Source organism: Platalea leucorodia, assembly GCF_965183815.1.
Source record: "Platalea leucorodia genome assembly, chromosome: 12".
Classification (NCBI taxonomy): Eukaryota; Metazoa; Chordata; class Aves; order Pelecaniformes; family Threskiornithidae; genus Platalea; species Platalea leucorodia.
In genome coordinates, this window is record NC_138834.1 from 15,076,184 (window position 1) to 15,092,838 (window position 16,655).

The 16,655-nt window shown below is 43.1% G+C and overlaps 1 protein-coding gene across 7 annotated transcripts in view; it reads right to left on the reverse strand.

The window, feature by feature from the left end:
- Nucleotides 1–16,655, reverse strand: part of TAOK3 (TAO kinase 3) — a 93,999-nt gene that overhangs the window by 41,532 nt on the left and 35,812 nt on the right. For all 7 annotated transcript variants that reach the window (XM_082325168.1, XM_082325170.1, XM_082325173.1 and 4 more), the window contains 6 exons: nt 11,138–11,237; nt 9,674–9,884; nt 5,444–5,515; nt 4,306–4,407; nt 3,795–3,840; nt 2,749–2,845 (listed from right to left, as the gene is read on the reverse strand). In XM_082325168.1, coding sequence (XP_082181294.1) covers nt 2,749–2,845; nt 3,795–3,840; nt 4,306–4,407; nt 5,444–5,515; nt 9,674–9,793 — 437 coding nt within the window. In that variant the 5' untranslated portion in view covers nt 9,794–9,884; nt 11,138–11,237. The remainder of the gene's footprint in view (nt 1–2,748; nt 2,846–3,794; nt 3,841–4,305; nt 4,408–5,443; nt 5,516–9,673; nt 9,885–11,137; nt 11,238–16,655) is intronic.

Genomic DNA, 16,655 nt, shown 5'->3' on the forward strand with positions numbered 1-16,655 from the left:
ATTTGCTTTTGCAAAAACAGACCCTCAACATAAATGAAATCCGTGCAAGGGATCCCTGTCAGCCAGGCTGTATACGCCGCACAGTCTGCAATGTCTCCTTGCCATCTTTTCAAAAAATATCATGTATCTTTATACAAAAAACGCATCAAGAAAAACATCAGCTTTTCTTAGCTGATGTTCAACTCTAAGTCCTTAAACAGCAAAGCCACTTATCAGTAGCAGGAGACCTCCAGCACAAACAAGTGACTGTGTTTGGCCAAACACACTCATACTCCGACCCTGCGAACACCGAGCTAATTAGATAAATGGGAGGGGAAACAAAGCTATCTTGTATTTGCTGCAGAGGAAGAGCATACACCGAATCATCGTACGACAGCTGAAGCGTAATGATTTGTGCGTCAAATACAAATCCAGCATCACTGTTGACCCAGAGAACAGGCACGCTGAAAGGCCTTTTAAATTTAGCATGATAGAAACACTGGTGAGATGCCTGTCTCCGAAAGGCAGCGCACAGGATAGGCAAAGCTGGGATAGAGCCACAGAGACAGGAATTTAATTACAGCATTTCAGCAGCAGAGCCAGAGTAAGAACTTCTATTCTCCCTTTCCCAGGACTGTATCACTTCAAAACTACTATTGTGCCTTTTTTTTTTTGCACACTGTGCTACTCGGAAACATATCCTGACATGTCTTCATGTTTTGGGTCTCTGCATCTGTCACATCTGCTGGAGGGCAAGTGCTAAAGATGTTTTGTGTGTGCAAGAATGAACACCTCAAAAGTACCAAAGAGACAGCACAGGCTGTCCTCTTTGCTGTCATCTCCACTGCTGCCTTCACTGTACAACAAGCAACAACGGACTCAGGCCACGTTAGGTATCAGCAAACACATTTGCTAGCTTAGGTTTGCCTCGTACCTGCAATTAAACAGAAAATCTCATCCTTTGCCATCCCACAGCGTGACATCGCAACTCACGGGTAGCAGAGATGCTGTGGGAGCTCAGGAGGCGAGACTGGAGGCTTGCTTTGCTCCTGCATCTCCACAAGGTGTCCCTCCATTCTAGGGCACGCTCGCTTTGCCTTCCTTGCTGTGGGGCAGGGAAACCACAGCCGTCCCAGCTCCCAGCTTTGCCCCCTTCTCATTCAGCGTTTGCTCTACTTGCCACAGCAGAGGCGAGCAGGGTGTTCTCCTCCAGGTGTGCAGCTCGCCTGCAGCTGTGCACATCAGCACAGCACTCCTCACTGCTGAACAACGGAGCTAGGAAACGGCACTCTTTCGCCTCTCCTTTTTAAGATACAACAGCTATCAGAAAACTAGAAGTCTCCTGTTGGTCCTCTTTTCTGAGAGAGGAGGCTTGCCTTCCCATCTCAGCAGCTAAAAGGCAGAAGAAGAAAGAAGAACCACCCCTCAGAAGGAAGCCAGCTAGATGGGCACGACCTGCGTGGTTCTTCTGGCGGCAACTTTCCTTACGGCCGCTCTCAGCACGCTGCAACGGCAAAGTAACGTCTTCCACTTCGAAAGAGAAATAACCAGCTTTGTTCTTGACGTGCAATGCGCACACTCATGGAAAGTTCACGCAGAGTAGCTAGGATTCAGTATGCGAAACTGCTGAATTTACAACACGTGAATTGTATGATGTTGCAAAGTCCTAATGAGGATTGAGGAAAACTAATTCTCCATAGTGTCCATACAGGGAGTCATTTACTATAAATAAGAACTCAATGCACTTTGAAAGCACGTAAAATATTTCAAAACAGGTATTTTTATGCTCAAATAAGGGCATATATGCAAAGGGCTGATCAAAAATCATCTTAGGTTAATTTCATAAATTGACATTCATGTTTAAATTAATATTTCACCTAAATATGATTTAATAACCATGTGTAGATATGCCCCAGAGAGTTATTCTAACAAGTGACAAATAATTCCTGTCTCTGTAAAAATCCCTCACTCTCTCAGCCTCAGATATACCGATTTTCTGCCTCAAGCTTGCCAGCAGATGACAGAGGCCCCATAAATTAGTCTCAACTTGCCTCGTTCTGATGACTCCCCACTCACATTACACGAATCTAGTTCTCACCCATTTCACAAGTCCCCGACATATCAGTAGCACCCAAAATTAGACAAAAAAAATAAACATAAAATGAGAACATGCAACATTGTTGACAAATGAGTCAAAGAAATATAAACTCCTGAAAAATACCACATTATGATAGACACATCTAAGAGCTGGCATCCATGAGCAGCCTGTGATAACATCTTCCTCTGCCTGTGCGCTCTGATTTCTCCTAAGGTAGTTTTACCCTTACGCTTTCACTGACTGATTTCTGAAAGCATTAAGTTTTACTTACTCATATGTAAAAAATGTCTAGCCTTAAAAACAGTCTAGCTCTATCACTCTATTTGGCAAATTTAGGGTGATATTTTCCTGTCAGTCAGCCAGCATTCAGGTGTATTCTTTGTTACCAGGGTCCGCAGAGAAAAATTGTTAACATGGAAGAGAATTCAGCACTGCATATAGCCACAATTTAATGTGCCACAATTTCAACAACAACAAAAAATACACTCCTTAACAGCCAACAGCTTTTATTTATACTTCTGCCCTGGCATTAGAAGTACTGACAAGTTCATTAGAGAAAATTTTGGTAGAATAACTTTTACCAAAGTTGCTTAAACACAGCAAAGCAATTTTCAGGCTCCAGAGAGTGGAAGATGGAAGGACATGCAGGCAGCACCGACCTCTCGCCTTACCTATGAATCTTAGAGTGAGAGTGCAGGTAGGCCAGCCCCTGCAAGGCACCGTGGGTGATGGCAGCGATCTCCACTTCCTGAAGTGGTTTCTTGTGAACTACGGAAAAAAATTCAAGAAAAGCCATAAGAAGCTAAGTGTGATCTTCTCCTGAGAAAGTGGTTTTAAAGAGAAGGACCCCCACCAATTTTGCCAGCTATGAGGTGAACATCACCTTCACCGTACTAGTCTCCTACGGCCCGATGGCCGTTAGCAGCCCTGAGCCTACGCACAGCCTGTGCACGTACGTCACATCAGAGGAAACCACATTTTTCTTCGCATTCCTGCGAGGGCCAGCAGTTACTGTTAACGCCAGGAGATATGTCTGAGTGCAGCTTGCCAAATGTATTTGAAATACTCAGTTGGTCCTCAGCAAGAAAAACTTGCCACTCTTTCTCCCCAGTGGACAAAAAAGGAAAATGAGGCATACTAGCTACAAAGAGATGCCCCAAAGCACCTTCCCTATATCCCCAAACACGACCAGCACGTGCCTTTGGCTGACCGTATCTTAGATGCAAAAGATAGGGCCCACAAAGAGTACTAGTTTTTGCAAACTTCGGCTAGATTCCCTGTTCCTCTGCAGGTGCTCTTGTTCTAGTTTTGAGGTCATATCACCCTCTTGTTCTACAAAACCATCTGTAATTATTCCTACAAACTGCAAGGCAAGGACAAAGGTGATCTCTGCAGGATTTCGTTACGGATATTCAGGAAACAGGCGGTCTGCTTCAGTCATCAAGAAGGCGCAAATTACAGGAACAGAGCTACATACATTTATACCTTCGTTTTACAACATGTAAATGTGGATGCCAGTTATACGTAGCGCTGGCCTCCCAGGAAAGTCTCAACTTACCTTTGGAATCACAAACACAAGCATTCTAGCTACAGAATGGAGTAGTACAGACAGGCTGCCTCTACCATTTGCAAAACACCAGTCTGTGAGAAAACAGCCTCCCGCTACACTAAGAAGGGGCACTAGCAATAAGAAAATCGAAGACTATATAAAACTTACCCTCTAGCAAATCAGAAGCTGATCCTAAACAGTACTCCATAACCAACTGCAAGAAAAAAGCAAGCTTTTAAATAATAGGGTAGACACTTCCCCCACAGTTACTACTTGAATGGCTGAGAAACAGTAGAAGCAAGTAAGACCTTAAGTTGCAAGAAATGCAATAAGCGATGAACAAGATAAAACGCTCTGAACGTTCCAGCAATGTCAAGACATCTTTCATTATTGTAAAGAAAGTTCAGGCACTGAGAAGTTTATGGGGAGATATTGCAGAGGATGTTCCATGGTAATTGTTTAATCTGCATGAACACAGGGGCCTGCCTCAAAGAAGCAGGGATTTGTTCCAATGTCCTAAATATTTATTCCCTTTAAATTACCTGGAAGCTTCTTCAGATGAAAGGGACTACAGGCAGCATGGGATGAATACTGCTGCATTTAAAGACACTGAATATTTGATTGCTGTTCCGTACATTTTCTGCTCATGAGACCTCTAAATGCCACATCGCTCACTCACCCATGCCGTATGCTCTTTCAGGTAACAGCCCTTATACTCTATGGTGTTGGGGTGCTTCAGCTGTTGTAGAAACTTGACTTCTTTGATGATATCCTGCCATTTCTAATTAAAAAAAAAAAAAAAACCAAAAAGGTATAAATACATTTCTCTGCTTAATCCCCTACATACTCTCAAACACCACACACTGTAGTACAGTCTGAAAAGCAACCATAAAGCTATTTTACAATGTGAAGACAGTAAGAGTCATAGCTGTAAAAGCACAACTGTGCACAACTGAAGTTGTCTGGATCTCTATTGCATTGAGATCCCCCCCCCCCCCGACATATTTAAATAGCTTGAGGATTACAATTTTTTTCCCCTCGTTTTATCTGCAATATATTTTACTTAAAGCATTGCTCCTGTTTTGTTGATTGAACTGTCCAGTGGTCTCAGACTTCGTAACAAACCCACCCGTCCCAAAACAGACACCACCACCTACAGCACGTGCTACGGACGGTAGCAGTTAGCCGCTCGCTTCCTTCTGTAACGCAGCGCAAGGCAGCTGACATTCAGAAGACCTCAGCCCACGTGGAAGACCAACAGGTAAGCAAGGAAAAACGAGTTTAAAACATCCCTGTTTGCTCCTAACAAACACATTCTTCACTGCCTATCAACCCAGCAATCCGAATGAGCAGAGTCAATCCGAGTCCAGACCGTTGCAACACAAAGAAGTAAGGGGAGCAACTAACAAGCAGCAGGTGAAGCAAGACTGATATTCTGAATAGGTGGTCTGTGCAATTCTAGATTATAGATCCCGAAAAGTGTTTCAAGTCAGCTATACATTTCAGTTGACACCTCAAAGGGTTGCGGTTATGGCTCCAGCAGTCGGCATGCTCTTAATGCACTTATTACCGAAATAACCACCCTACAAGCATTCTGAATTCCCATTCACCTCCTTAAACTGAACTATTTGTCAAAATTTGCATAAACTTATTTTCCCTCCACAAACCTCCACGCTTCCTATGGAAGTGAGCAACAGCTACAGCATTAAAAAGCTGGTCTGCTAGTGTCAAATGAAATACGCAGCTAATTTCACTGTTCAGACTTACATTATGGGTGCAACAGCTTCAGCATGCAGAATTGGCTTTATTCATCTTACCTCATTCGTCTGCTTTCCACTATAGGACATTTTCTTGACTGCCACCACCTCATTAGTGTGGGAATTTGTAGCCTGGAGTAGGGAGAAAGAAATAGATTGAAAACAGTTTCATTTTTTTTCCCCTCCCCGTGGAGTGAGCTGTGCCTTTGGCAAATGCAGGCTTTTCTCTCCTACATCGCATCCTGGCAAGCTCCCACGCTGCAGAGACACCTTCCTTGCGATAAGATTTACCAGACAACTCTTGTGATGCTTTTTCCTGACTTTATCCATCTGTCCATATCCACTGTTCCCCCCTCGGCCCTTACTGCACTTGCTACCTCTCTATTGATACGCAAACCAAGGCCCAATGTTGAACTTAGAACATGCAAAATACAGTTTTATTGGAATTGCAGTAAAAACAGTTTTAGATAAACCTTCAGAAAAATGTTTTCCAAAGAAACAAATGAAGAGGTGTATCAAAATCTCTGTAATTTCATCCAAAAACCCCACACAACATTGATATTCTCAAACAGCTATTTCAATTTCCAGTTTCAAGAAGATGCTTCATTCTGGAATTTCTCTCAATTAAAAAAAGCAACTTTCCTTTCACTGCACCAGATCTCAGTTGTACAATGAGTATTACTCAGTCAGCAAAATCCTACTTTTCTGCAGCCTGTGTGACACAGGGATGGTGACCAGAGGCTGAAAACTCGGTTTTAGAAAGAGCTCTGCTTGCCCAGATTGGCACTGCCCTCATTTCCGCATGTTAAGGACAGAAAACTTGAAGGTTTTAGTCTTAAAGAGTTGTTGAAATCCCAGTACCTCCAACCATTTACCATTTTGGGGACAAAAAAAAAAAAATTAATGACAGTTAAAAGCTTAGAATACAATAGAAGCTAAATGTGGTAAATCCTTCTTGCAACTGCTTGAGAGGATGAACGCTATGCTTTCAAGAAATGTATTAATGAAAGACATTTCATGATGCGTACGACTACTTCAAAGAAAAATGGTGTCGGGTGAACCAACAGAGCAGAGGAATTACTAAAGGGAGTTGACACGCTTGGACTCTTCACAGCACACGCTCCTCCTCCAACGAGCGAGACCAAGCTGAAAACAAATAACCTTTGGACAAGGCAAACCCCTTCCTAACCACTCATCGTTCTGACCCAACACATAAAAGAGCAAGAGTAGTTTACTCAAATAGATGAGTTAATGTTGGTGCCCTAAACAAATTTCCAAGTATTTCTGTCTGTTACATTAATTCCAAGTATCTTCACGTGAACACGGTATCTCTCACTTCAGCCGTGAATTTTTGCCGAATGGCGCTGCCGTGTTTTCATAGTCGCGGGTGAAGTTCTCGCTGTACCGAGCGCTTGGGGTCCTCCTGGCTGAGATAACGTGAAGGGCTGTACAAGCACACTTAAATATCCAATTGCTGAAGCGGTTTTGGCCATACTTGTAGATCTTTGGTGAAAAGCTTGGCAGAAAACAAGCACATTTTGCTTGCAAAACCTCCTTTACACGGTCCTCATCTGCTTTCTCGCTTTTCCAGATTTCTAACGTGGATATAAGTAGGTTGTTTTTGATTAAAACTATTCTTCTGAAGTTAAGTGTGATACCAACTGAGTGGATTTCAAGTCAAGTTAGCATCAACTTTAAAACCTTGTGAGAAGTGACGTAATTTTTCTTAGCCTTGTGATAGATGAAGTCTCATTTCTTTCAAGCAAGAAAAGAAATTTCAAGTTATCTTGCCAAACCTTGGCAATAACCGGAAAATAAAATACCGGAAAACAAAACAGCTTGCAAATATTGGGCTTAAATTGAAATTTGTAATCATAAATTATTAAAAGAACGATCATATTAAACCACTATAACAACAGTGACAAGACACAGATTGATGTATTTGCTATTTGTAGTAGTGTCAGTACCAATTAAAATAACAGAGAGATGCAGCAACACCATAACAATCCGTGCCCTGCCCCTTTTTATGTATCTGAAGTCTCTTCCCCATTCTTTTGGAATATTTAGAAAGCCCTGTCCTTCAAAGGTTTTTATTGACCCACTCTTTTTGATACCAAGCACGTCAGGATCCCTGGAATATTGCCACGGCAATCCGAGATCTTATCCTCGGCCCTGCCTTACTCCAAGATGCGCAAGAATCAAGATGTGAGACAGGCTACAAAGGCTTTTAAAAAGGAGGAAAACCAAACGAGGACGCACAGCATCCCCTGCGTGGCAGGGAGCAGCTCTCGCCTGACGCACACAAAGCAGGGGATAGCTAGGGGCATGCCTCGGGGAAAGGGATGGGTGCCGGGCTATCGTGCACAAAATCTGCAAATAGGGGAGTTCCTGCTCGTGACTTCGGTACGCAGCAGGACCAGGCAAAGACTCCGAAGAACAATTCACTGGATGCCAAGTGCTTCACGCGACAGCAAGGAAAGCTCAAGTTTCAAAGAGTGGCAAAGAAGTGCAGATGTATCACAGGTAAGTGGCGATGCATCCAGTGACTACCGACTACAGCAACGTTACTACAGGCAGGACTGCGATCACTGTCGAGCGTGGGGGATGCAGCCGCTGCTAGGATATTGCAAGAAGCAGCAGTCTGGCTAAACTCTCCAAGGTTTGTGAAGTGCAGACCAGCTAAATAACGCATCCAGGGAAAGGAGGAAGAGAAGCATCAGGGAATCACAAGTCTTTTACCATAGTGACATCTCAGCTGTAAGCCTGCTTGGTAGATCAGATCTCTAACGCTCCTGACCCTCTTTCCCGAGAGGTATGAGGGACTTCCGAACAGCAGAGCTGAATGATGAAGGTGGCACCTTCACTAGGTCATCTCTGCCCTAAAGCACACCGCGCATCCTCGCCCTTTGGGTTTGAAATACTCTGGGTAGGACCTCCCTGTTCCCACCTTAAAAAAATGCTTGCTCTTCTTATGGAGTGGATCAACACATATTGTAAGTATTACAGCCTCATCCTCTTACACACGTAGTACCGTTAACGTTGTACTTTCACCAACCTGTCCCGTACCCCAACATCTAAAGGTGCCTGTCCCACTGTTGGCAGTCCCCATGGCAGAAACTCCCCTGCATTATTACCACCATATTACACACCGAGGAATTCTGTCGTCATCCCTCAAAACACACACGCACTGCTTATCTGACACAAAATATCAGGCTCCTCTCCTGTTCCAACAACAGTTCCACCAACACCTCCATCACTGAGCCCAACTACAAACAGGGAATGGGAGTGCTTGCAAATTAATGCTAGCCACTGCCAGGTTCTGGAGTTAGAGGTGTAAGGGTACTTACCTAAATACTTTAATGTCTGATATTCAGAAATCTCAGTTCTAGTGAACTTGATCTTCTGGAGCAGCAGGCCACGCTACCAAGCAGCTTTAATTTGTCTTTGATTGATTTTGTTCATAGTGAATTCTATTTTAGTTTCACTGATAGCGACTTGATTATAATTATTTCCAAATCCAGTATTTTGGATTTGGCTTTGTTTGATACCAGTTGTAAAAGCACTATTCTTCTCACTTGCCAGATTCAATTCTCTTGACTCTATCGCTTAACGCAATACATCCTTCCCATTTGAATTCCCATTCCTCTTAAGACTTTCTCTTTGCTTTTGCCATGTAAGCATTTGCTACTGAAGACAGCATGTTGTGCGATGAACATGGGGACAAGGAGGGTGGCAAACCAAAATGATATTTCAAAGATATTTTTAACTCCTAAATTATCAGAGCAGCAGAGAAATCATTCAGAAGCCTGAATGCAATCTGATGCGACTTCCACGGTGTCTTTACCCAAGCAGCCACAATACCAATTCATTAACAAAGGAGCTTTTAGCTCCAAATGCATTTTGAATCATTAATTCACTCGATCTATTAATTTGCAATGATTTACAAGCACATGAGCACCAAGTAGAGTATCTTGAAATTCCAGTTTGGTAAATTAATTTCCAACTGTTTAAATTCAACTTTCAGTATCAGACAGCACAAGATACCATATACTTAACCTAAATAGTTGGGTGCACTATTAATACTATAATCAACTGCTATTATAAATACAGCTGTAACAGTCGAGAGCTCAGGAGTGCTCTGGAAACACTTCTTTTTGAGACGTGTTATGAGAAAGCTAATACACACGAAGAACTAAAGGGCTCAAACACCACTCACAAATGCTGAAAATCTCTCAAATGTCACTTAAAATGGTTCCGTTTTCCAAAAAGGAGGTAAAGAACTATACTTACAAAGTAAACTGCTCCAAAACTTCCATGTCCAATTTCATGTAAACCCACAAATATTTCTTCAGGATCATCTTTGTAGAATAGGTCAGCTATTTCTGGGTCCTTTGGCACCCCTTTGCGCATGTTGAACAGTATTACGAACCAGTTCCCGCTTCCAATTCCCAATCAATTTCTCCCTTCATCGACAAAGTCGTTTGTAGACAGCATTCAGCACCTGGTGAAAAAGTTTATCTTTAATCTGTTTCCTTTATGCATGTTTCTGTTCTCACTTCTCTGACAGCAAAATAAGAGGAAACGCTTTCAGGAGCAATAGACTTCGCTATCGTTTCCTTCAGCTAATTCTTTTTAATTATTAGTCCAATTTAGATATAGAGATTAAAACGCATTCAGAGTACAACAGCTCTTTATCTCATACAGGAAGCAAGTGCTGCAGTTACACTAAAGTCCACTTGAAGACAAGAGTCCTGTTGCTATGCAAAACATCCTGTGATAGGAGTTTGTTATTCTGCATGCTGGTCTCCGAATGTGTCAGTTTTTAGACTATCGCCATTGTTCCTCCTACTTTTCTCTGCTGTTTGTTTGCTCTGTTTCTCTACTCCCACTTGCCAGCTGGTGCTAGTAAAAAAGTGAGCTTCTATTCCACAGAAACACTTCACAATCATATGATTTTTAAAAATTTATTTATTTATTTAGTCTGCGCTGTAAGACAGCTAGTGCTACTGGATTGCGATGGATCCCAGGTCACAGAATTGCTTTTCAAAAATCCTAGACTCCATCATGACAGGCAGATCTTTACCTCCTCAACATCTTTCTTTAGCATAAGCATATAATTAGACAGCACAGAATTGAGCTGCACTGAAATGAAGATTTTAAATATTCATCCCCAAAATTTTATTTATGGGGGAAAAAAACCAAAGCAACATCAGAAAGTTTCACATTTCCTATCAAAACATCCTGAAAAATCTGCATTGGTTCATTAGACACTGGCGTGCAAAGCAATGATGGATGCCTCTACCCCATTGCTTTTGACTGCTGAAACCCAGCAGATTATCTGCAGGTGAGTCAACTGGAGTGGTTTCTAACAGCAGTCTGGAGCAAGTCTCAAAACTACTTCCAGATATGTAGTTCAGCACCTCATTTATTGAGATCACATCTTCTCTGTGCATAAAAGACTTCTGAAAACATACACTAAAATGTTCAGCCTATCGCATGATGTAAACATGGGTAACATTTAAAGAGAGGCCAGCTGGAATTTAGCAATCGGATAAAATTAAAACTAAAACATACATAAAAGGCTTTAGAAGGTTTCAGCCTGCAAGTGCCATCCTGATGGAACGACGAAAGCAGAGCATAATTTTGGTCTGGGGCTGAGACAGCCTCCTTGGCTCAGGAGGATAAGCAACGGAGCAACAAGCACAACGAACTGGGGTTCATTTGAGGTACACAAAGCGCCCCGCCGGAGCGTACCTGGGTAACTGTGGCACAAAGCATGCTCTGTGGCTCAGATTCCTTTCAGCAGCATCGTCCTGTGCTCTCGTCCCCCCCAGGCTCTATGCGCTCTCTTAGTCTGCAAAGGAGAACAAATATCAGTATTTAGAAAATGTATTTTAAGTTTTATACCTTATTCTAAGGCACAAAAATACTACACCTAGAAGAGACCACCGACTATCAAGGCATCGTTTGAAAGCACGGCTGAGAGGAGTACTGGCTGTAAACACCAGTGGTGTCTCTTTAGGTGACGATATGCACTTCCCGTGTTCTAGAGCCCGTGGGCTTGTTATAAAGCATTATAAGATGGGAAATCGGGAAAAGAAGTTAAATGCCAAGTTCTTTGACTTTTATAAAGACTCTTAAGCTTGCTGGGGCATAGGAGGAGCATGGAAGTTTGCTCTCAGACTACACTTCTTAGATTGCCTAGAAAAAGGACAAAGCTCACAAAGCTGAGTCTATTATTTAGCTCAGTGTGTTGTACCCGATGGCATCCAGACTTCAAGGAAAGTGCTAGGCATTAATAAGTCAAACGTTGTTGGATTCCACCGGGGAGCAAATGAACAATGAAAAGACGAGAAAGGAGGGCAACCAGTTGGAACCATCAGCTGAAATCAGGTCTGGCTTGCTCACGGTTAAGGATGCAACTGCCTGCAGTCCCTCATTCCTACCGGTGCAGCAACACCCCGACGGCCCCAGCCATCCTCTCAGCGGAGACAAACGCACCCAGAGCTTGAAATTACCGCGCCCTCCCAGAAAAGGTTATCGTGTAGCTACATCCACAGGAAAAATGCTTCGCAAGTAGAGCATACTGCAATAGTTGTATTGCCAAAATCTGCATTAATAGGCACCTGAATTAATGACAAACAAGCTAACTCATCTTCTCATTTATTAGGGAAAAAATATATGAGCCGAAGTCTTCCTGCTAGTAGCTATCACCACCAATACATGATATTTTTGTCTACTGTTCTCAACACAGGGCAATATTACTGAGCTGTTAAAAAGCTATTTGAAGAGCTCCAGGAAAAGGACCTGCAATGTTTAGTTTTTTAAAAAAAAATGATTATTTTTTTAAATCCCAAGAACAAACGAATGACAAAAGCCAGATGAATGAAATGATTATTCATTCTCAGCTGATCGGCCTCACCCAAAGGTACTATATTTACTACATGCCTGCAGACAGGGGCAAAGAATGCAATATTTCAGGTCTGGCATTCTTCAGCCAAGTGAAAAATCCATTTGGCTTCAGAACAATAAAAACAAACTGAGGAAGAAAACAATTTAGCCATCTCTAGTCCAAAGAACTTCTCTGCCATAAACAAAATCCGTGCAGCTCTAATATTCAAGGATAAATTAGTACTTAAAATGGGAAACAAATGTCAATACTTAAAGTTAAGCCCTAAGTAATAACACCATTCGCCAATTGGGACAGAAATGTATAGTGAGGCCGTGGAATAAGTAAATCTTCTCAGCAGGACTAGTATTTTCCAGTAACAATTGTCAGAAAAATATAGGATGGAAAGTGTATCAAGGGCAACTTGAGTCCTGCGGATTGGAACACGATCTCCAACTGCTCCATCCGACCCCACGGTGCCCGCAGCGCCTCTTGGTCCAGACACGGAGAACCCTTAGCGTGACCGCTTTACAGCGCCAGATACGCAATCGGGCACCGGACAGCCGCGGACAGCAGAGGTACAAATCGCGCCGCTTTGAGGTACGCTGGCAAGGTCACGAATTCTTAATATCACAGCGCTCTTCTAGACACGTGAAGATTGAAATAAAGATGGTTTAAACAACGGCAGAGCATTATGGGAGTCAAATGCCACTAGTAGAAAAACTCAAGTTCAAGGTACCATCAGTTTAAGCAAGTTCATTCAGTTACCAAACCACCGAATTAACACATCCAGAAACAATTTCTACGAGAAGCCTGATTTTCACTCTTCATCCTTCAAAAAGCATACCTTTTTCCTTTCAAAAAGCAGCATTTGAGGCTCTGCATGTTCTGAACCCCTCAAATGAAAACAGCATTAATCATTTAGCGATGACTTACGGAAGTGACAAGTGACTCAAGATTTTCAGAGTTTGGGAGATCAGCATTTTGTTCAGGTAAGGCCTTTTGGAGATGCCTCAAGCTGCCCACCTAGTAATTAAAACTCTCAATCAACAGTTACAAGCAAAAAATGCCTGCCTTGGAGGAAAAACTGCTTATGCCCCATTTCTGAAATACTGTAAGGGGCTAGAAAGATAGGATGAATTCTTGAGAGTAAATTCAGCATCAGAAACGATGCTAAGGAAAATATTTAAAAGATTCTCTAAGAAAAAAAAAATCTCTAATGATGATTACAGAACATCTACAAAACCCAGAAAAAAACCTGTTTTTTAAAGGCCTATGACTATTCCAGCTACAACTGGGAAACCAGACGCTTACGTTCTTAAACCAAGGAAGCAATTCTGCTTAGAGCAGTTTGCTGTCCTGCTCCCCTCCTCTCCCACCCTTCAGGCACAGAAACTCAGGGATGCAATCCAGGCAAAGCGAGCTCCTCTCGATGGAGTGGGTAGTTCTTGCTGTAGTTTTGGCCCACTGCCACCTTATCACAGGATTTCAAGGATTCTCTGCTCCTTCCTTACGTTAAAGGGCACAATAACCCAGTGCTTTTAGCGGCTGGGGCAAGAAGACAGTAGGTCTCATCATGGAGTTTCACCAGAAAACGATGGTAGAGAGCATGGGAACAGTCAGGCCAGGAGGCAGATAGCAGCATGCTACTGTCTATGAACGAGGAATGATAAATTAGCGGTGCATCCCGCGGACTACGCATAGACTGCGCCCTGGATAATGCTGTTCCAAGTCTCCCTGCTCTAGCAAACAAGGTTTGTTTGGGTTTTTTTTTCCCAACAGTTTAAAGAAAAGCAGAACTTCCTCTATCATAAGCAACCCCCACATTTAAAAAGCATCCATTACTGCTTTTGCTACATACATTTGCACAAAAATTCTCTTGCTACCAATTATGACCCCCAGGTGCTATATTAATAACAACGGAGAATTCCTTGACCTGAATATAAATGAAGCAATAAAACATAACTGGGAGTGCCTTTAAGAAAAGATAAACTACCCACGTTTCCAAATATTCCATGGATCTAAAACTACGTCGGTGTACAAGAAAACAGTTATACTCGTGCGCTCTAACTGCTAACAAGACGTCTTCACAGAGCACGGTAGCAGAAGTTATTTACTTCTTTCTTTGTCAAGTTGACTGAACCACCGGGGACCTGCCCCGCATCCCTCGCTCCCAGCCCGTTCAATACACGCAGCACCGCTTCCACACCCCACAAGCATCTCCGTTTCAACACCCCAGTAAAGCGCAAGCGGCCGGCTTGTGAAACACAGTTTGAATTGAATACTATAGGCCCCTTTCAAATGCGTACAGTAACAGATAAAATTAATTTTAGTTCCTAACTACACCACGGTACTTCCCAAAACAAGGACAAAGTTTTCCACTTCAAGCAGAAAAACAAACTACAGGAAACAGGGTGGAACGGCAGCAGATCCCACTCATAGGAGGAGCAACGTGACATGGCTCATGCATTCATTTTTAGATGAATATTTTTGGGGGAATAATTTGACACCACCATTCTTTTTCCAAGTATGACAAACACACAGAGTCCCCTTTCTTTATTTCGGTCTCTACAAAATCTCCAAAAATCTGGAAGACAACATTAAGAAGGAAATTCTCAGATAAATTCAGCCGACCAAAACTGTCCCGAATAAGAAACCATTTGAGCTCAAAGCAGGCACATGCTCAAGTGCCACTGCAGTCCTCACGCGTAAACTTATATTGCTTTGTTTGTTTGATTTTGGGTTTGGGGTTTTTGTTGTTGTTAAGTAGGAGCTTTTTTTCCTTCCCTTTAATTGCCACACACGGCTGGCTAGCAGGGCCGCACACAAACGCCTCGTCCAGTGCTCCTGCAGCCGATTCCCGCACACGCAGACCGCAATCTAGGATGAACAGCCCATTGCTGCGCAGAAGCAGGTACTTTGGCTTTTTGAGAAAGACTCTTAAACCGCCACATTTTAAGCTTTTCAGTGCCATTTCTTTGATTGTTAAGAATTACTTTTCCAGGTAACATTATGGTACTGAAAGCAACCGTTGTGGTTTAACCCCAGCCAGCAACTAAGCACGACTCAGCCACTCGCTCACTCCCCCCGGTGGGATGGGGGAGAGAACTGGAAGGGTAAAAGTGGGAAAACTCGTGGGCTGAGATAAAGACAGTGTAATAGAGAAAGCAAAAGCCGCACACGTAAGCAAAACAAGGAATTCATTCACTGCTTCCCACCAGCAGGCAGGTGCTCAGCCATCCCCAGGAAAGCAGGGCTACGTCGCGGGTAACGGTGACTTGGGAAGACAAACGCCATCACTCCGACGTCCCCCCCTTCCTCCTTCTTCCCCAGCTCTATACGCTGAGCATGACACCGTATGGTATGGAATAGCCCTTTGGCCAGCTGGGGTCAGCTGTCCCGGCCGTGTCCCCTCCCAGCTCCTGGTGCCCCCCAGCCTCCTCGCTGGCGGGGCGAGCAGCAGAGAAGGCCTTGACTCTGTGTCAGCGCTGCTCAGCAGGAACGAAACCGTCCCTGTGTTAGCAACACCGTTTCCAGCAAAAATCCAAAACATAGCCCCATACTAGCTACTACGAAGACAATTGACTCTATTCCAGCCCAAACCAGCACAGCAACATACATGTTTTTTCCTAGTATACTAGCACTTAGTTTATTTTAATACTTAAGAACAGTCAGATACACATATCTGGCATATAAATTCAAGCTACTTACAAGTTTGCTGACAGCATACACAAAAAGCAACTGTACTACAGTCTTTGCTTAAATTCATCACCGATCCAAGACACTCAGAAAAGATTTCACTTCGGTCTACAGGCAGCAAGTCCTCTCATGTCCTTTCTGCAAATTTCTAAGCAGCAAAACGATCCGATTTGTACCTAACAGAAATGGAAGGTACAGTGACCTTCAGCAGCAAAGAAAAATATTTCTGAGCTTCTGAAAAGGCTCTGCAGGTATCAGCATGGTGCTCCCTGAGGGCGCGTGGCAGGGGGACCGGGTTAAGGAATCAGGACACAGTCTGCTAGGAAAGCTGGATGCCGTAACCAGAACGGAAGCACAAAAGATGCGCAGTCACATAGTCAGCAGCTGAGACTCATACGCTAGTTCCTCAAACGCTACCTTTTTCATTCTGCTTTTCAAAGAAATAACTTCCCCGAACATTAAAGTCAATTCCACACCCCATTTTTATTAACCTTCGCATGATATTTGGATGCAATCAGAGCTCTTTACTACCTGTAACTTCTCAAAAGAACTGCAAGAATTTTTCTTTGCCAAGTATTCAGCTCAGCCATCCTCTTCGAATAGCATCCTGACACATACATACCTTGATTCAGTATTCTCCAGTGCTCACACGTGCATCGGGTCATTTCGAGTTAACAAGATTAC